This window comes from Rhamphochromis longiceps, linkage group LG4, assembly GCF_057381845.1.
Source record: "Rhamphochromis longiceps isolate RC_006_pf linkage group LG4, R_longiceps_female_GT1.1, whole genome shotgun sequence".
Taxonomy (NCBI): Eukaryota; Metazoa; Chordata; class Actinopteri; order Cichliformes; family Cichlidae; genus Rhamphochromis; species Rhamphochromis longiceps.
Window position 1 is genome coordinate 2,354,661 of NC_140560.1, and position 20,712 is coordinate 2,375,372.

The following is a 20,712-nucleotide window of genomic DNA, read 5'->3' on the forward strand; positions in this document are numbered from 1 at the left end:
CATAAGATAAGCTTTATTACCCCTGAAGGAAGGAAACGAATGTGTTACAGCAGCCAGAACATGAAGAACAATATAACTCTGTAAAATAAATACATGGTTCAGATCGCACGCTCATTTGCAGCAGTGCTGACACACAGCCTGCACACACTCGAGTTAAGTATTCAACAGTTACCACACATGTTAATGAGACCACTCTTAGGGGTGTTCTCCTGGTGCAGGCGGGACGGTTGTATCAGGAAGCAGATCTGTAACAGACGAGCTCGGTGAACACAAATCAGCTGAATGTTTGGAGGCGGAGCCCAAAGGAGGACGGGGTCGTAAAGCGATTGGTCGCTTTGAATAGATGATCATAGTTATATAAACAGTCATACTGTGGCAACAACAGAAAAACTATTTGAAACTTTGTTTACAATTTGAAAGTGTGCAGAGTGAACTATCAGCAGTTTGCTGTGTAGCAGTGGAGATGCTGACAGCTGGATTATTTACTGCTGAGCCTCTGCACTGCTCCGACCATTCAAACTCAGCTGATCCGTGCGAGCAGGGTTTCAGTCCGAGAAACGGAGAGCTGGTGGCGAGAATGTGAAACTGCAGCCGAGTGTGCGATGGCTTCTTTGTGCGCACGCCTGCTGAGTGCTACGTGCAGGAAATTTAATAGCACCGCTGGAATAGATGAGATCAGGACGATAACAGAAATACTGTATCCACAAACATCATCGCCTCATTCTGAACTCTTACTCACCCAGCCCTCCTGCTCACAGGTACTCTGAACATACCCAGCTGCAGTCACGACAGCGGACCGTGCAGGAGGCCATCCAGGGCAAACTGACTGAACTGGACCAGTGGATCTCCCAGTACCAGGCAGCATTCTCCAGCCTGGAGGCCACACAGCTCGCCAGCCTGCTGCAGGACATCAGCAGTCCTATCGATCTTGGTCAGTGTCTGTGTAAAATACTCTCCTCAGGTTTCTGAATATTGTGTATTTCAACATATTTCTGGGTGTTGCTTTGGTATATTTTACTTAAAAATATATAAAATGAAAATAGGATGATTTGACATTTAGTTCTAAATCAGGGTAAAAACTTCATATAACCTCCATTTAAAACAGAACAACAATAAATAAGAAGGCATACTCTCCTGACCCAGGATGTTCAGTACGTCCCACCAGCTCAGTAGTGCGAGGCCAAGCAGGTTGGCAGCTGTTCTATACAATGAATAATCTTGTCCCTCTATTTTAGTCGTAGCATGTTTACACAATAACTGCACAGCTCTTGAGTTGCTCCTGACCTGATTGGAGGGAGCCCGTTTTAATATGTAGTCAGCAGCCAATAAGCTTGCATATGACACAGGAAGTCTGCGTGCACCTGGGGCTCCACCTGTGCGTCCCACTTCTTGGTTTGGACTCCCTCACCCAGTGGAAACAGACACAGGTTGTCTGAATACGAGCTCAATCGTCCAGGTCAGGAAATCCCAGGAACGTGATTGTTTGCCTTCATGTAGCGTTTTCAGTGGGAGGGACATGTTCATACGACTCTTTTCAGGATTATTGAAGGTCTTGGAAGAGTATTGTCTGTACAGTAAAGTGTGAGTTCTGCCTTTTGTCCTGCTGTTAGTGTTTCTGTAAATAGAACAAAGGAGGGAACGAGAACATTGTGCTGTGGAAGTGGAACTACAGCCACTGGTTGAGTGTCATGGCCCTTTATCCAATTATTGATTCTCCAAACTCACATTTCAGGTTCACTCTGTCGGACGCTGTTTCTGTCTCTAGTGATGTCATCGTGAACATTTACTGATCTTGAAGAGCTGGATGGTTAACTGTGTGCCCGCCTGTCAGGGTCAATGTTAATTATTTATGTGATATTGATGATTTATCCCTGCTTAACACTACGATTAAACAACACTGCTTGTGGTTCAGTTTTCAGTAAAAATGCATTGATTGTACTGAGCTGTGCTGTCTTGTTCTTGGCTGTCCCATCAGGCCCTCCCAGCTATGTGCCAGCCACAGCCTTCCTGCAAAATGCAGGTCAGGCCCACCTAATCAGCCAATGTGAGAGCCTGGAGGCGGAGGTGAGCACCTTGCTGCAGCAGCGCCGTGGAGCCCTCCGCAGCTCCCTGGAGCAGCTTCACAGCTATGCCACAGTGGCTTTGCTGTACCCACGGGCTACCCTAGTATTCCACAGGGCCCATCAGTGGAAGGCCTGGTTGGAAGAGCTGCTGAGAGACATGACAGCAGATCACTGCCAGCACATCTACAGACAGTAAGGAGCCACGCATTGTCTTTTCTCATTTTCATTGGTTAACCCTAGGACTGCATGTGTCGCTTAGCTGGTACCAGCCTTACTGGTGACCAGTCCTCGCAGAGTCCCTAAAATGTTTTTGGTGAAGAAGCACCCCTGAGACCCACCGTCAGGTCCAAGTTACACACCTAAAAATGTCCCCTATGATAGTTCTCTTCAACTCGGCAAACATCCTGTGCGCCCCTTCACCTGAGTTACCTGCAGATACCTGCAGTTCATGAGACAGGACAGGTTGCAGCATCACCATGAATCACATCCAAGCTTATGTTCTGCTCCTCATGGTGTAACTCACGATACCAGCTAAATGTGTGTCTCTCTCTTTCCAGATATGAGTTGCTGTTTGCTCCACAACCTTCTGCTGCCTCCTGCCAGTTTCTTTCCAGTGTGGAATTGAGTCTGCAGCACCAAGTGGCTGACACCAACGAGCGCGTGGTGCACCAAGCAGAGCGGCTGAAGGCTGAGGGCACCACAGTAGCAGCGTGTGAGGAGCAGCTGCAGGAGATTGAGCACTGCATCACAGTTTTCCTGCGGGAGAATGGAGAGCCAGGTTCTCTCAGCCTGGCTGCAATCATCACCTCTGCCCTCTGCACACTCTGCAGGTTTCATTCACATTTTCATTCTGTGTCTCACAGTTTTCAGTCCCTGTGACTGTCTGTGAGGGTTTAATTGTGTCCGTACTGTAGGTCAACAGACAGATGAATAAGAATCTGGTAGTATGAGGTCCAAAAACATGCTGATGTAAGTGAAGGCAGCCAAACGTAGGTGGGAAAAACTCAAACCTAACACCAGAGTTTCTGAGTCAGTAATCTGAAGAAATCCACTCAGCGGCACTAAAAACCCTGAAAGACCACTTAAAGCTCTGGTTAAGGTTCAAACTACTGGTTAGGACTGAAAAGATTTAAAAAGTCTTTGTTTCTGGAAAAGAGATCTTTGGTAAGATAAAGCAGGAGGAAAGAAACGAGCCCTAATCTGAACCACATGGTGATGGTCACTCATGTTAGCGGTCCTCTTCTGTCTGAAGTCGGTCACCATCATTATTTACATTTTAAAGAAGGTGATTCCTGCACGAGCGCTCCACAAAATCATCCTGCTGCCTGTTGTTGCATTGGCGCAGAGCTTTAAAGGTTGTATCCCGAAGCAATCTGCTAGCCTGTTGGCCTTGTCACAGGCTGCTCTACAGACTGGAAGCAGGCCTCCTCATCCAGCTCTCGGCGATTTGTCTTTGCTGTCAGCACGACTGAGTCCTGGTCAGATCATGTAGGACTCTGTTTTCTTTAGTCAGACTTGGCCAACTCACCTGTGATAATAACCATGGAAGCTAGCAGGCGTGCTACTGTTACTGATCTCACACATTAGAGTGGGCAGAAGGTCACATGGCGAGAAGTGCTCTGTGCATAACGTGAAGTGTCTATTCAGCAGCATGCAGTCATGTGAAAAAGACAGTGCACCATTTTTACTTATGGGGCTTTAATGGGACGTAATAAAAAACGATGTGGTCCTCAGCAGCGTTGGAAATGAGATCAGTCCAACCTCGGTGTGGATGGGTTTGAGTGGGTGGATAAAAGCTGCAGTGGACACAGTGAACCCACTTTTGTCTTGTGTTTGATTGACCGTAGACGCAACCTGGTGATGGAGGGTGCAGCAACCAGCGCTGGGGAGCAGCTCGTGGACCTGACGTCTCGGGATGGGGCGTGGTTTTTGGAGGAGCTATGCAGTATGATTGGAAACATCAATGGGCTTGTAACACTGCTGCAACGCTGCCCACTCTTAACTCATGACCTGGAGCTCCCTCCACCTTCAGCTACCACCCAGGTTGTTTACCTGGCCAGTGCTGTGTATACCTGCTTACAGGTAGGTCCACCTGCAAACTATGAAGCCGCGCAGGAACAGGCTGAGGCCGTGTAAAGTCTTTTTGCTGACATTGCTCTGGCCTGTCATCTTTTTATTGCAGGAGCTGAACACCAATTTCCGTCAGATCATCTTTCCAGAGGCTCTGCGATGTATGATCAAAGGAGAGCCGACTCTGGAGTCCATGTTGGCAGAACTGGAGCAGCTGGTAGATCAGAGCTCTGATGGTCTTGGCCTGCAAGGTTTGGCCGATAGTTTGCAAACCGGCACAGGCCTGGACCACAACGGCCGTAACCACTGCCTCCACATCACCAGGTGGAGTTCCTGTCGTGCATTTTTAGCGGACACAGTGCTGTTTAACTTGCTGCTAACCTGCATGCTTAAAGTTTGTTTTGTGTGTGTCTGTTTGTCAGAATGCTGCGTGTGCAGTACTCTGAACTGATCCAGCCTCATAGCATGGATGGACAGGGCCAGGACACACCAAAGATGTCTGCAGGTCAAATGTTGTTGGTTGCCTTTGATGGCATGTTCACTCAGCTGGAGACGGCCTTTGGGCAGCTGACTGAAAAGGTAGAGCTTACATTTCTGCACATTCAGTGAATGCATGTTACGACCCGGCTCCAAAGCTGCGACATAAACATGGAGACTGATACCAGAACTTCACAGAGAAGAGCTTTTATTTTAAATCGCATAACAAGTTGGCTAAAATAACTGGTACCACTAAGACAAACAGTAGTGAGCCTTTATGAAAGCCCGCCTCAGGTTTATCCACACCTGGTCAATTAGCAACAGCTGTACACTCTTGCACTGCCACTGCAGAGAGATTAGGGGCTGCAGAGGGCAGAACAATGCAGTGAAAGACCTAGAATGACATCAGAAATCCTCGTCACGTCTGTAACGGGATATTTTTATGACTCACGGTGCATTTTATAGCTTGTTTATTTTAAATATTGAGTTCAATTCTGTACCATAATTGGCCGCCAGGTTCCATGTTATTCTCAACACAGGCATGGTTGTGTACCAGCACAGCAAACAACAATGCACTTTGTATCCTGACAGCAGGTGGAAACACAGTGCAGGATAAGCTTGATCCAGTCCTAACCTGCTCTTCAGGAACTAGTCTGCGTTTCTTACACCGTTGTTTCCTGGAGCGACTAATATTACTTTGCTCTGCATTATCCTTAGCTGAGTTCTTTAGAGGTGCCGCCCCTGTGGAGAAAGGTGGATGTTCTGAGGGAGGCCCGAGCCACACAGCTCCACTTCTTTGATAGCCTGAATCAGCGTCAGCTGATGGAGGAAGTGTTCTTCATCAAGAGACTGCAGACCATCAGGGATTTCTTCAGGCTGTGTTCCTCGTTTGCTCAGACTCTTTCTGGTAAGAGCTCTTCACGGCCACACAGACTGAGGATGAACTTATCATGTTGTTGCACTTTATTAAAAGCACCCACTTGATGCCATGGACACTATAGAGAGGGCTGAGCATTGTTAAAATATTGGTTTAGCCATAATCTACAGCCTTTTCTTCTTCCACTATGAAGTGTTTCTGGATGTTTGCACTTTGACAAAGTCAAACTGCTCAGTGTTTCGCATAGAAAGAGAGAACATAGCTTTCCGAGGTAGTTGTGAGCTCTGTGGTTTAAATAACCAGATATTCTTGCGGCATGTCTGATGACTGTGGGACAAATCTTTGCAGGTACCTGCGCCCCAGCTGAGGAGCTGTTACCTACAAATGGACCTGTTGGTTTGGGGAAGTCCCTGTACGGCCGGCCCGGCAGCACTGGGTCGGGTGCAGCAGTGGTCAGTGAGGAACAGATGATTCGTCCCATCAAGGCCTTCACTGCTGAGTTTGTCCGGCAGATGCTTATGGGTATGCCCAGCCAAGCCCTCAGTCTGGCCCTCTGCAGCACCCTCTCTGCCCTCGGTGTGGACATTGTCGCTCAGGTGGAAGCAAAAGACTTTGGTGCAGAGAGCAAGGTATGATCTGTGTGGAATTATGTGGTGTTCAGTATCTTTGTTCTCTCAACGTTCTTTTCAACCTTCTTCATGTTCTCCATGTCAACGTTAAAAAAGAGTGTTCATTATTGAATTTTTCCAACTATCTTAAAGGAGTCTTTAGAAATGCTGATCACCTGTTGGCTGCGTTCTAGTTCAGGTTGGTTGATCTGTTGATCGTTGCTGCCCATCAGGTAGTCCTTACTCAGCCTGTTTAAAAACAAGTATCGCTCTCTCAGCTGCAGAGTAATCAGTGGGTTTGAGTTGATAACCTGTTCTTTCAAAGCCTCCCCCTGACTGTCGGACAGTCATCGCCCTTTCTGGATCTCATACTCATGTGTCACCTGTTCCAAATATTTTTCATGTTGCAACCTTCTTCCACAATGGATTCTTCATTTTTCACCAGATTCTACTCACCGTGGAAAAACCTTATTTACAAAAAACGCTGTGTGTGTGAAATGTTGAATGTTTTAGTGTAAATGCAGAGTGGATACACATTTATTGTTCCAGTTTTCAAAGACTGTAAAGAATACCATAAAGTAACCTTTGCTATGTGTGTTCCTCCAAAGGTTTCTCTGGACGAGCTCTGTAAGAAGGCAGTGGAGCAGGGGCTGACGTCAGGTCGAGTCTCCCAGCTGCTGTTGAACAGAGCCACAGTGCTGGTGTCGTCCTATGACACAGCATGGAAAAAAGTTGACCTGCTGAGGAGGCTGGATAGCAACCTGGAAGCTGCCAGGGCCAGCCTGCAGAGGAGCCAGCTGCACATCGCTATGTTCCAGGTACATGCACCAGTAGTGCTGCTTTTGGAGTTGTGATCACTTTTCACATCACAAAAAATACTTCCAGTCGCCTGCGGTGTAAGCTGAAGATCAGTGAAGCTAACACAAAGTGCTGCAAAGAACGGGGCGAGTTCTGGTCAGCTGTATTAGAATCATGATGATGTCTGGATCATCTCTGACGTAACTTCATGTCATTTGGTGATTGTCCAAATATACCACTGTTTTTATTGGTGCGTTTCTTTCAGTGGCAGCACGAGGATGTTCTGGGTCCCAGCAATCAGCCTTTAAGTGTCAGCATTCCTCCTCGTTCTGTGATCCTCAGCAACATGAAGAAGAAGCTGTATAAGCTGAGTCAGGATGAAGCAGCCATCGTTGCCATTCAGGTGAGTTTGTCTTCATTCCCAGATCAAAACCATAATAGTTTCTGGCCACTTTAGGAGAATGACATTTTTAAACATACTTTAGTATGTTTAACATAGGAACTTCTACAGGAAACTCTCATAGTAAAGTTAAACTGCAGCAGCTCAGAAACATTACCTGAAAGGCATGTCAGTGAAATTCAGGAAAAGCCTGCTGGGTTGCCAGGCGAACCAAAAGTCCTTCAAGCTAACTTAAGGTTACGTATGTAACCCAGGTTCTCTGAGTATCAGATGTGAGTGTCTCACTATGGGGACGCCCCTCATCAGAAGCTGCTGTTACACCAGCCCCTGCAGGCTGGCTAAGTGACGCCAGTGTCAGGAGGGGCCTCCCTGTGTATAGCGTCAGGTGTCATTCAGAACGCAGGAGGGGGGTCTGGTGAGACGCTCACTTATGCTACTTTAACAAAAAGGAAAGTTTGAAGCCTGATTTTAACCAAGCGACGCCCCCTTTGTTGTAGCGTTCATGTCGCATTGCTATGACGACAAGCATGCACACTGTGTTGTAATGGGAAACCAGTCTATGTATCCCACATGCACCCGCCCTCTCTTCCTCCTTTACCATGGAAACGATCCTGTGATCATGTGCATCCACCTCAGTATGTGCAAAGTATTCCTCTCAGAGCTTCATTATGACTTTGTAATAATATTTCCGCTTATCGTTATCAGGGTTGTGAGTTGTATGAAACATTTTTCCTGTCCTGTGATTCACGTTGGTGGTGTCTTCAGGAGAAGCTAGCGTCGCTGGAGGCTAGCATCGAGCAGCGTTTAAAGTGGGCCGGTGGAGCCAACCCAGCACTGGCGCCTGTCCTGCAGGACTTTGAGATGACCATCAGAGAGAGACGCGCCATGGTGGCCAGAGACAACCAGCGCACCAGCCAGGTACAGCCGCTGCTGTGTTCGCCTCCTACTGTCACTGATCACCACATTTGGACAAAATGCCAATTTTGCCACTCTTCCTTTCCAGGTCACATTCCTGTGCTCCACGATCCTCAACTTTGAAGGCCTTCGGACCCGATCCCCCGAGGCTCTCAGCATGGACGCAGCCCTGTTTGAACTGCTGAAGCGCTGCCAGCAGACGTGTTCGTACGCTGCCCAGTTTAGCAGCACGGTGTCTGCACTGGAACTCCAGCTCCTGCACAGACTGGTTGGTTTGACCTTTGACCTACATTTCTGTCAAGTTTTTCTGGTGCAGCCTTGTTTTTGTACCACATGCACTGATAACATTTTAAATAATTAGTCCTTCATCTTTAATAACATTCATTTCCACATGTAATGCTCTGCTGTCACATGTAGGATATGAAACCTAGTTCCAGCCGGCCCTTAACGAGTCTGTCAGGCTGTGATACATTTAAAAACACCGAGTTCAGGAAGTTATTAAAACTTTTTTATTAAAACTCTCAGCATGCAGTCAGACAACCAGCTGAGTTAATAAACAAACATTTCCTGAGGTCAGAGCGAGGGTCAGTTTTCTCCTGTCGGTGTCTGGACAACCAGACTTTACAGGTGCTAGCGAAACATTAACCACTCCAAACCCACTTTTGACATGTAACGCGTGGAGTTCCTACTGAGACTAAATGTTTCTGTTTGCATTCACAGTTCATCTTCACAGTCTAACAGATGTTTGTATGAAACCTGTTCTTTGTGTTTCTCTATCAATGGCCACCATGTGCGTCCTTCTTTGCCCTCACCTTTTTGAGTGATCACCCAGTGAGTTTGGAGAAACTTGATAAGACGGCGATGTGCTTTCCATTGCTACAGAGTCCAGTGCTAGACCTACCTATAGGCAGTGTGGAGTGGCTCAGCTGTGCCCAGAGGCAGCTGGAGGATGAGCTAAACATGGAGCAGAGGAATCAGGAGGAACGGGAGCAGCAGCTGGAAACCTGTGGAGAAACACTGCAGCTGCTGGTGGACTCGATCAAAACGATTCTCTCTAATCACAACCGCCATTTAGCTGACGTCAAGCACCTGCTGAGGGCCATGGCCAAGGTACACCTGAGGCACACACACAGCTGATTTTAAAATCTGGGGTGTTTTCACCACTATTATGTGTTTGCCATTCGAATAAGTGTAGAAGATGAGCGAGCACAAAGGTTTAAAAATGGTCCACACGTGTGTTGCACGTTGCTGCATCCTGCTGTGAACCTGCAGTCGTCACTGTTCTTATGTCGTACAGGACGAGGAGGCAGCGCTGGCGGATGGTGAAGAGGTGACATACGAGGGCAGCGTGCGTCACTTCCTGTTGGAGTACAAAGCTTGGCAAGACAACATCCAGTTAGTGCTGTTCACTGTTGTCCAGGCCAGTGGACAGCACCTCAGCCAGGAGCAGCTCGAACTACTGGAAGAAATCCCCAGTACTCTGAAAGAGCTGCACTCACAGAGCCAGAGGTGCTTGGGTCACACACACACTAAGTGATCTTTTTAATTTTCACATAAAAATCGTATTAATTATTATTAATAATCGTTATTAATGCATGCATGCGTTTATTCCAACAGCGTCTATAACGGCCTGGTGGGCTTTGCCTCCCCACTGGTGACCGACAGAGACGCTGAGTGCTCCAGTCCTGTTTCTGCAGCACAGTCGAGCTTTGCAGCAGGTATGGCCTCCCGATGTTGTAGCATGCTACAAACCTTATGGTGGGGAAAATGGGTTTTCACTGGTGTCAGTGTGTGTCCTGTCAAGTGAACATGTGACACGTACACACACGTGTGTGTATTTGTTATGTTTTTCATTTAGCTGTCAGATGCAGTGGGGTGAAAACCCAGCCAGACTCGATGTCCCAGAATGCACGCAAGGCTCTCCCACGCAACCTGGGAACCCCGACCGATACCCCGCCCAGTACTCTAGTGAGCAGTAAAGGTCTCAACTCCAGCCCCAAGAGGGCTGTACGAGACCCCAAAACAGGACGAGGTACTCTTCCTTCACTCTCCTCACAATCTTTGGAAACTGGGGCTTTTGAAAAAGCAGCAGGTTTCACAAATATGTAATATGTATGCAGCTGTCTGAGGTCAGAAGAGCATTCGTTCCCTTTCTCAGAGTGAGGATTACAGTCTCAGTACTTGTGTTCAGCAGGAGTTGTAGGCTTGGTGCATACCTACCTTTAGCAAATGAAATTGTATCCCAGTGTCTACACAGGTTCCTGTGCAGAACAAACATTAACATTAGAGACTTCATCTGAACAAACACTTTGTTCGATTTCAGCGGTCCAAGAGAGGAACTCCTACGCGGTCAGCGTGTGGAAGAGAGTGAAAGCCAAACTGGAGGGCCGAGACATCGATCCCAACAGGAGGATGAGTGTCTCCGAGCAGGTAGCACATCATTTTGTAACCAAAATAGGGAGGCATGTCAAAGCAGCCTCGTGACAGGATGAAGAGGTTGTTTAAAAGAAACAAACAAAATGTGCTGACACAGTGTGAAGTCGATGTCTGCTGCTGTGAGAGTCGCATGGATTTATCAGATGTCTGAAGCCTTTGTAATGCAGCAGCAGTGGTCTGCATGAGTCTGAGCACAGCAAAGTCCAGTTTTAAACAAAGACTGGAATCGGATCGTCTGAGCAGATTCTAATCATTATGAAAGAGTCAGGTATCGTAACAATAACGTTGTCTGTATTTAAAACTGACCACATCTGGTTTGGTTGCAGGTGGACTTTGTTATCAAGGAGGCTACCAACATGGATAACTTGGCCCAGCTGTATGAGGGCTGGACTGCATGGGTGTGAACGCTCTGCTGCTTCATGTCTGGTCCAGCGAAGGCTTGGAGATCCACCAGAGTCCAGCGGGACTTGGGTGTCAACACAGCAGTACCAGGCCATACTAGGGGAAGAATATGGGACGTGGATGCTTAGTCCACCCTCCCGCACCCCTGGGTACCCAAACTGGGGCAGCAACCTCGTAGCATTGCTGCAACCACACTCCCCCCAACAATGGGTGATTGGGCTAACACGGCACTTGGTGCGCCTGCTGACCGGCCTTCCTTTTTGGGGTCTGAGTGGGCATGGTGGCACCAGGAGAGGAAGGAGGGAAGGAAGGCAAAAGCCACCTCACCCTCAACTTGAAAATACCTTCCCTCTCTCACCTACATTGCTGACTGTCAAGTTGTACCTATAAACATCACTGCATCTTTTTGTGGCCGTCAGAGCCCAGCAGAGGGCGGGATGAAGCGAGAGGTGAGCTGTTTTCCTCCGGAGCACACAGCTGACACACTGGCTGGGACTTTACTGTGGCTCAAACTCAGTGGACGGTTAGATGGCTTACACGGCTACGCGTTTTTCTCTCAACTTTTGGCATTATCATCCTGAGCAGCCAGTGGGTAACACTGTGAGGGAGGACGGAGTGAAATGGGGGTTTAAAAAACTCTATTTCAATCCAGCTGCAAGCACGGTGGAAACGTAGTAATCAAACTTTGCTTTGGTTGTTAAAAAGAACAAACTTGACTCTGAAGTGCTGTTAGATTTCACCGAATAAAAGATGAAGTAGAATTGTTTTCTCAGGAGGTCTTTTCTGTTTTTTGTGGTTACAGCTGAAACACCCTGTCATGTTAGTTTCAGGTGGCTGTGAGTCAGCTGAAGGGAAAACCTCTGCTTGATTTTCTTCAGTGTGGATCTTTAATCTGTGTTGTGCTTTACTATCAGTAGGATTAGATTTCTGCCTTTTTCCAACTTGCCCGTCTCGAGCTGCTTGCATCATGTACTTACACCCCAAGCCGTAATGCTTGCTTTTTATGATTTTGGACCTTCTAGTTTTACATTTTTATTGGGAGAAATGTTGTTTTTGGTGATGGTGAAACATGTTAATTCTTAAAGCTTTTATTGGATTTTGTTGGATGCCAAATAAACGTGGAACAGAGAGGTGTGCTGTTTTCTGTGACAGTTCTAACTGGGCTGAACGATTAGACTGGTGCTAAAGAACAGGGGTCTGCTGGAAATGACCATCCTCGCCCAGCTCAACTACGTAGGGATGCTAACTTACCTACGACACAGATAAGTCTTCAACCAGAGGGCTCGATTTTGTACAGTCAGGTCGGATCTGTTTGTTGCATCTGAATTTCTTCAGCTCTTCTGAAGCTCATCCAGGCGAGACAGTGATATTAGACGCCTTATGTCAAAACCAGTGATTTATGGCCCCCTGTCAAATGAATAATGACTTAGTAAGTATTAAAGGAAGTAATAAAAGTTAATGGGAGTCCTCATTTTTATGAATATCATAAAATTCTGATATAACCCCCAAAATTGGATCATAAAAATATGGCAAGAATCAGATGTTTGAGACAGAAATTAAAATGATGGAATATTAAAGAGAAAATGTGTTAAACCACAGTAAAAAGGTTATTAGGATAAGATGCTCGTTATTGTCATGCAGTCACACATGGTGCAATAAGACAAGGAAATTGGAAACTGTCCCACGTCGGCACAACACAGTAACTTGAAGTGGACTTTTTTAAGCACAAGAAAGGTACGAGTAAAAAAAAAAAAATGAAATGACTTAATAAATGAGTGAATGTTTATTGCACATTATTATTGTGTGGGCAATAATAATAGTAAAGTCCAGGGAGGTATTCAATCAGCTCAGCTGTTTGCATTGATCAGGGCTGTTACCCTGATGTAAAAGCCGCCCTTCAGTCTGTTTGTCCGCGACCTCAGCAGCCTGAACATCCTGCCAGACGGCAGCAGCTTAAACACCCGATGTCCTGGGTGTGGACGGTCCCGTAGGATGCTGGAGCAGGAGACCCATCCACAGGTGGAGCACACTGTCAGTGGAGCAGCAGTAGAAGACGATCAGAAGCTCCTTCGGGTCCATTTTCTGGGGATTCTTAGAAATTGGAGACGCTGTTGGGCGTTCTTTATAATTATTATTCCAATATAATTAGTTTGGAAATATTTCCAATATTATGATTCTTAATTAAACCAGTGCTTTTGTAACAAGATGGAGGGAGCTGGAGGCTGCATGCCCCGCTGGAAGGCTTTCACTCGTTTTATTTGTTTGTTTGAATCGATTTTCCTTTTTTGGATTAAAGTCCGAAGTATAAACGCTCCACCTCATGTAGAGGATCGTACCAGAGTGAGGATCCCCGAGAGGGTCGCACAGCAGCCAGTGTGGGTCAAGTAACATCTAACTCACGGTGCGACCCCCGAGCTGGGACTCCTCCCTGATCCACCAATAAAGCAAAATAAAATATTTAATCTTGTATTTGTGTACTTTGTGGTTATTGAATAAAGATTAGTCACTGATAAACACAGATAATAATAATAATAATAATGGATTGGATTTATATAGCACTTTTCAAGACCCTCAGAGCGCTTTACAATTCCACTATTCATTCACTCTCACATTCACACACTGGTGGAGGCAGCTACAGTTGTAGCCACAGCTGCCCTGGGACAGACTGGCCGATGGCGCGATATGGCAGATGACTGAAAGAAATGTTTGATGGAAAAAGGAAACAAAGTGTTTTGTTGCTAAACTTTGAGGTTCCAAGTCACCAATGGTTAAATAAGAAAATGCCAAGAGGAGACGAGCAGCTCAGAGTCTGTATGTAAAAGAAACTCCACAGCAGTGATGCTTGTTCTTACATAGCTGCACTTACTCTTTGTTAGGGTAGATCTCATTTTAAAGTCCATTTTGTTGCCATCCTGTGATCTCATTCTGTTTCCAGGGGTCAGAATGTTGACGTTAGACTGTTTGGAATCAGGTTGTGATCTTAAAGTCACAGCAATGATTTTACAGTAGTAGTTACAGTATAATGTCCTTTATATTTCCAAGTCATGGTTATGGGGACATTTAAGTTGTTGTTTTGTGTGACTGCACACTGCCCATCAGAGGACACTCAGTAAGCTGCACAGCAGAAGTATGAATCCAGTTTCATTTACAACAACAGTCACCTGGAAGTGAAACAGTTAGTCGCAAAAATGGTGGAAATTGAATAAATTGGAAAATAATTTTCCAATTTAGAATAAATCAAATGACTTGATTAACATTTATGGTTTTATTTATTATCACACCTTTATTATCTATGACAAAGTGTGTACAGACTGTAAGGACGACTGTATCTTAACTGTTAAGCTCACCCTTCCAACATACGTCTGTGTGCATTACTGACATGATGTCAACATATCAAGGAGTTTATGACTTCTCTGTTTTTCTTTTCTCAAAGATTTCACAACATGTGAAGTTACAGCACAGTTTGTCCAAATGTGTACTTGTTTTTTCAGCCCGGCTGATTTTACAGCATCCACATTAGCTCAGGTAATAAAAGTACAATCATCACACAGACCGGAAGTGAACTTTAATGTTCCAGGTTCTGTTGAAGTCTTGTTAGATGATGTGAATCATCTCATGGGTCTTATTAGCAGCTCCTTTTAGCTTCTGTGATGCATTTACTTCTCTCACCTTAAACTAGACGTTAGTGTGGTCAAAGTTAACCCGTGTCCTGTTGCCATTTGTATTTCTAAAACCCAACTTCAGTGTTCACCCTGTAGACTCTCAGATGGAAACACCAATGAATTGAGACATTCACAGATTTTATCAGAACATCTTTAACGTCTTTGTTGTTTTTATGTTTTACATAAAAAACATTAACATTTTATATTTTCAAATGAAAACACAGCAACATGAAAAGATATTTTTCTTTAATGTTGTTGCTGCAGCAATCTCAAATACTAATTATTCTGGGATTTTATGTTCAAACTGTGATTTTCCAAATGTGTGTGGAGTAAAATGAGCTTTCTCTGATGGCGCAAATGTTGTGACCAAGAATCATTCAGGGTTATCAAAACAAACTGTTTTAATAGCAGAAACAGTTCTCAGAGGTTACTGGTTTAAAGGCCATTTAAACCAGTTAAAGTCTAGGAGACAGCGGGAAAGTGGTAGATTAGTGAAAGAGAGAAGACAATAGGGGTGGGGGAAAAAATCGATACTGCGTAGTATCGCGATATTTTGTTTGCCAATAATGTATCGATACAGGGACAGCAGACATCGATATTTTGTTCCAAAAACTTCCAGTCCACCAGATGGTGCGGTTGAGCTTTTTCTCTAGTGAGGTCAGCAGAGGTTAGGTCAGCACATGGGAAAATTGATCAAACAAAGATGGAGGAAGAAAAAGAGATCAGGAAAGCGCCATCTGCGTTTAAATCAAACGTCTGGACGTACTTTGGATTTTTTAACAAGGATGGAACAAATGAGATGGATATGACACACGGGATTTGCAAGGTGTGTCGTATGAAAATAAAGTACTCTGGGAATACTACGAACATGAGGGCCCATCTTACACGGCACCATCCAAATATAGCATTAACCGCGGATGGGAAAGCTAGCTCTGAATCAGCTCCACTGAAAAATCAACCAACGCTGGACACTCTTAGCTTAGCAAAGCTATCTCCCAATTCAGAGCGAGCTAAGAAAATAACACAATCTATCACGTACTTCATCTGCAAAGACCTGCGTCCTTACAACATTGTGGAAAACGAGGGCTTTTCTTACATGATGAAGACGCTGGAACCCAGGTATGTGATACCATCACAACGTTTTTTCGCGGACACAGCCGTACCCAATCTCTACATAGATGTGAAGCGTAAAGTTGAGGACAGTTTGAGCACAGCAGAAAGGGTTGCATTAACTTGCGACGCATGGACCTCGCGGGCTGTGGATTCATATGCGACTATAACAGCTCATTATCTCACAGCGGACTGGCAACTGCTGTCTTACGTTCTCCAAACTCGAACATTACATGAAAGTCACACCGGAGCGAACATTGCAAATCTCCTGCAAAATGCAGCACAGGAATGGGGGATTGCTGACAAAAATCTGGTGGTTGTCACCGACAATGCTTCTAATATGACAATTGCCACTCAGCTAGCGGGATACCTGCATGTGAAGTGTTTCGCCCATATGCTCAATCTGGCATCACAACGAGCCTTAAACCTGCCTGCAGTAGCCAGGGTCTTGGGGAGAGTGCGGCGCATAACTGGGTTTTTCAATAGAAGCACAGTGGCAAACCACGCTCTGGAGCTCTTTTTAGGGCAGCAACAAACAGGACAGTTTACTTATTTTAATTTAAGACATGTTTTATTTTATTTAAATTTAAAACTTTTTTATTTAATGTAAAATTATATTTTGTTTTAAGCTATAATTGTACCAGATAGTTACGTTCAGTTAAGTTGGTTACTAGACTGTTATACAAACCGTTCACTTTGTCAGCAATAAGACTGACTGACATGAGAGAAAGACTGAGTGTGAGACTTTATTATTAGATAAAATGAATAATGATAAAGTTTACCTTTATGGACAAAATCTGCAGTAGAAAAAATATGTGATAAATCACAAAATATTGTATTGCAATACCCAGAATATTGCAAAAATATATTTTAAAAAAAAAAATCGCAATAATATAGTATCGTGAGCTAAGTATTGTGATAATATCGTATCGTGGGGTGTATGGTGATTCCCACCTCTAGAAGACAACTGAGGCAACAGTGGAGGAGGGCCTATGAGACAGAAAGGGAGGGACTCACTGCCCTGCAGGAGGAAATAAAGCAACAACTTACTAAGCTGCGAAGAGCAGAACACCTCAGACGACAACGTAAGAAGAAAGAACGGACAAGGACCCTTTTCTACAGCAACCCATACAACTTTGTTAAGGGCCTTTTTGTTGAAGAGCAGAGCGGGTGCCTCAAAATGCCCATAAAAGACCTGGAAGATCATCTGAGGAAAGCTTACTCTTATGATCAGAGGCATGAGCCAGTTACCATTCCGACTGATATGCCACCCATCCAGGCACCTGAACACCAAATGGACATAAGACCACCTACATGGAGTGAAGTGGAGAAGGTAGTGAAGAAGGCAAGAGCAGCATCGGCCCCAGGACCTAATGGCATCTCATACAGGCTCTATAAAAACACCCTACGAGTCCTCAAATACCTGTGGAAGCTGATGAAGGTAGCATGGCAGAAGGCTTGGCGAAGAGCAGGAGGTATTCTGATCCCTAAGGAGAAGAACTCTTCATCCATCAGCCAGTTTTGCCAGATCAGCCTGCTGAATGTACAGGGAAAGATCTTCTTCAGTGATTTGGCCCAAAGACTATCTGCTTTCCTGCAAAGAAACAACTATGTTGACACATCAGTTTAGAAGGCTGGCATCTGGGGCTTCTCGGGATGTCTGGAGCATGCTAGCGTCATCTGGCACCAGATTCAAACTGCCAAAAAAGAACGAAGAGACCTTCATGTGGTCTTTTTAGACCTTGCCAACGCCTTTGGGTCAGTCCCACAAGACATCTTGTGGATGGCCTTCAACTATTTCAGCATCTTCCTCCCATTAGGGCCTACATGGATGACATGACCATCATTACAACAACAAAACCATGTACTAGGTGATTCCTACAGAAGCTCCTGGAAAACAATGGGCAAGGATGGAGTTTAAGCCAAGTAAATCTTGCAGCATCTCCATCATAAAAGGAAAACTGACAGTCAAGCAATTCTATATCAGTGGAGAACCAATTCCAACAGTCTTAGAGAAGCCCATAAAGAGCCTGGGACGGTGGTATAATGCAGACCTCAATGATACGTGGCAACTAGAACAATTAAGGCAGAACTTGGCTGATGACCTCAAGCGGATTAACAACACTGCACTCCCAGGGAAACTGAAGCTCTGGTGCTTCCAGTTTGGGTTATTACCCAGACTACTGTGGCCGTTGACAATGTACGAGGTCTCACTCAATCACACCAATCAACTAGAGAGGCTAGTGAGCTCCTACGCTAAGAAGTGGCTCGGACTTCCCAAGTGCCTCAGCAGCGTTGGACTCTACAGCGACGGGATACTGTCATTGCCTATCCCCAGCCTGGTTGCAGAGTTTAAATGTGCAAATGTGAGGCTTGAGATGTCACTCATGGACTCCCGGGACCCCGTAGTGGGAGGCACTGCTCCCACCCTAGCAACGGGGAGGAAGTGGACCCCAGCCACATCTGTGCTACGGGCCAAACCTGCTCTTCGGCATCGTGACGTGGTGGGTCACGTCCAACAGGGCAGAGGTGGATTTGGTCTTGGCGCAGTAACACCTCGGTGGCAACAGGCATCTGTAACCGAATGTCGAAGAATGGTGGTGTAGGAGGTGTGTCGACAGGAGGAAACAGCCAGACATGCCAGAGCCATAGCGCTGGCCAAACATGGTCGCTGGATGAATTGGGAGAGTGTGGAAAAGAGGAAACTCTCATGGAGTGAAATCTGGGGCTCGGAGTCTAATAGACTAAGTTTCATCATCCGCGTGACATACGATGTGCTACCTTCTCCAATAAATCCGCAGCTGTGGTTTGGAAAGGACCCATCCTCCCCCCTGTGTACAGTCCCAGCAACACTCAAGCACATCTTGGTTGGTTGTAGGACTAGCCTTACTCAGGGCAGATACACATGGAGACACAACTAGGTTCTCAGGTGTCTAGCCAAGAAAGTTGAGTGCAAAAGAAAATCCATCAACGCTCAACCTTTCACGAACCAAGGAAGGAGACAAGCCGAGGACGAGCCCCTCAACCCCAGACCTGGGCCCGTTGAAGGTTGCCAGGGATTGGCAGATGCAGGTGAACTTGGATCAGAGGCTAATTCTTCTCACAGAGATCATAACAACAACTCTGTGACCAGACCTCGTCCTTTGGTCTAACTCCCCAAAACTTGCATACATCATTGAGCTGACGGTACCATGGGAGGAAGCAATTGAGGAAGTGTTTGAGTGTAAGAAGCCAACTTGGCAGCTGAGGCAGAGGACAGAGGCTGGAAGATCAAGGTGCGCCCAGTGGAAGTGGGGTGCAGGGGCTTTGTTGCCAGCATAACAGCAAAGCTGCTTAGAGAGATTGGGATCAGAGGACCAGTCACTGGCTATGGTTAAAAAGGGCTGACATTACCTAAGGCAGTCAGCTAACTGCGAGAGAAAAGAAATGTTCTGCCCTACTCCCCTCTGCTCTTCTTCCCTTTTCTGGGTGAAAGTGGGAAGGTAGAGCGTACAGCCCAATCTGGTTGGGAGGTGTGGGAAGCCAGGTCGGGCGCCGCCCTTCCGGCTCTCCTCTCTGCTCTCTCTGATCGTGTCCCTTTTGTCGTACTCCTCTCTGTCACCTTTTCTATCCCTTTGAAGAAGTGAGGCTCCATAAATGCTAAAGAGGTAAGTATTATTTCTCAGTTGCAGTGAATAGATAGAAGAAAATAAACTGTAGAAAACTAGACAGAAGAAAGAAGAAGAGAAATAACATTTTAACATAAACCAGTGACACTCCAGGGCCTGATCAACCCTGGCAGGGCCTCCTTGGATGAGGGTGTCTAGTGATAATGGCCGAAACATCCGATGAATCCAAGGTCCACTACTGACGATGTGTCCCAAATTTAAAATGATAATCTAGATCAGATCTGTAATCCCTAAACCTAACCAAGGAAGAAAAATGGCAGATTAGCTTGGGTAAAAGACCGAAAGTTGAGGCACATAACGATGTGTGCTGCTGGCAAAGTTTCTGGGCTGCCTTTCCTCATAACAGCCATCCCTCAAGAGTCTCTCCATCTAAAGCAATGCATTATCAGGGACTGTAACATCTAGTCCTTTTTGTAACAACATAATGTTAGTGTTACAAACACATTCTTCTTCATGTCTGTTTACGTGGTTTTTAAGGATAAAGTGATTTTCAGTAGTACAAGCATCATTTAATCCCCAAAAGTTGATTCTGTTCATCTGCATGTAGCGTAAACCACAGCCAAATACGGCGAGTGTCCTCAGCGGCCAGAAGAGAGAAGGATGCCACACCATGGATGTGGACAAGTGGGTGAAGAATTTGTCTGACACACAGCTCACCCAAGCAGAGAAAAACATCCTTGCTAAAGGGTTGAATTTTGCTGTGACGCAGAGACAAATCTGATCGGAGCTGATCACAGCCACAGAAACTGCAATTCGAAACAGCAACAATATTGCAAAAGTGGAAGCAGAGCAACTACGGCCTGTCTCAGCAATGCAAAGCCCCCAGCATCCAACATCAGCATGGAGGAGAGGAAGGCACTCACATCACTTGGTAATGACAGGCAAGGGTATGTGCACAGTTTTGCTAAACCAGAAAGACTATCAAGAGAAAATGTTGTCACTGCTCAGTGGTGAAAATACAAAAAGGGAGGCAGAAGAACAGCACATCAAGAAGGCCCTGAGTAAATGTAGTTGTCCCACCTGGACTTTTGCCAAAGCTGGGAAGACTCCTAAAGAAAGCTCCAGCCGATCCAGGAGAGAAGGACGACCGTTGCCTAAGAGAAAACCTGTAGTGATCCCGTACATGTCAGGAGTATCAGAACTGCTGCTTTCTAAACACTGAGTTTCTGTGGCTTTTAACCCCCAAAACACGCTAACCCTTATAAATCACTGGTTTGACACAAAGT

General features: G+C 45.7%; 1 protein-coding gene across 5 annotated transcripts in view; it reads left to right on the forward strand.

Annotated features, from left to right (window-relative positions):
• smg1 (SMG1 nonsense mediated mRNA decay associated PI3K related kinase) overlaps positions 1-12,176 on the forward strand; it is a 58,782-nt gene extending 46,606 nt beyond the window's left edge. For all 5 annotated transcript variants that reach the window (XM_085402868.1, XM_085402871.1, XM_085402869.1 and 2 more), the window contains 18 exons: positions 759-931; positions 1,976-2,255; positions 2,621-2,893; positions 3,911-4,145; positions 4,246-4,457; positions 4,556-4,712; positions 5,328-5,517; positions 5,836-6,116; positions 6,704-6,913; positions 7,159-7,296; positions 8,059-8,211; positions 8,297-8,476; positions 9,091-9,318; positions 9,506-9,717; positions 9,826-9,926; positions 10,067-10,240; positions 10,532-10,638; positions 10,971-12,176. In XM_085402868.1, the coding sequence (XP_085258994.1) occupies positions 759-931; positions 1,976-2,255; positions 2,621-2,893; positions 3,911-4,145; positions 4,246-4,457; positions 4,556-4,712; positions 5,328-5,517; positions 5,836-6,116; positions 6,704-6,913; positions 7,159-7,296; positions 8,059-8,211; positions 8,297-8,476; positions 9,091-9,318; positions 9,506-9,717; positions 9,826-9,926; positions 10,067-10,240; positions 10,532-10,638; positions 10,971-11,048 (3,382 nt within the window). In that variant the 3' untranslated portion in view covers positions 11,049-12,176. The remainder of the gene's footprint in view (positions 1-758; positions 932-1,975; positions 2,256-2,620; positions 2,894-3,910; positions 4,146-4,245; positions 4,458-4,555; positions 4,713-5,327; positions 5,518-5,835; positions 6,117-6,703; positions 6,914-7,158; positions 7,297-8,058; positions 8,212-8,296; positions 8,477-9,090; positions 9,319-9,505; positions 9,718-9,825; positions 9,927-10,066; positions 10,241-10,531; positions 10,639-10,970) is intronic.
• The last annotated feature ends 8,536 nt before the right edge of the window (positions 12,177-20,712 follow it).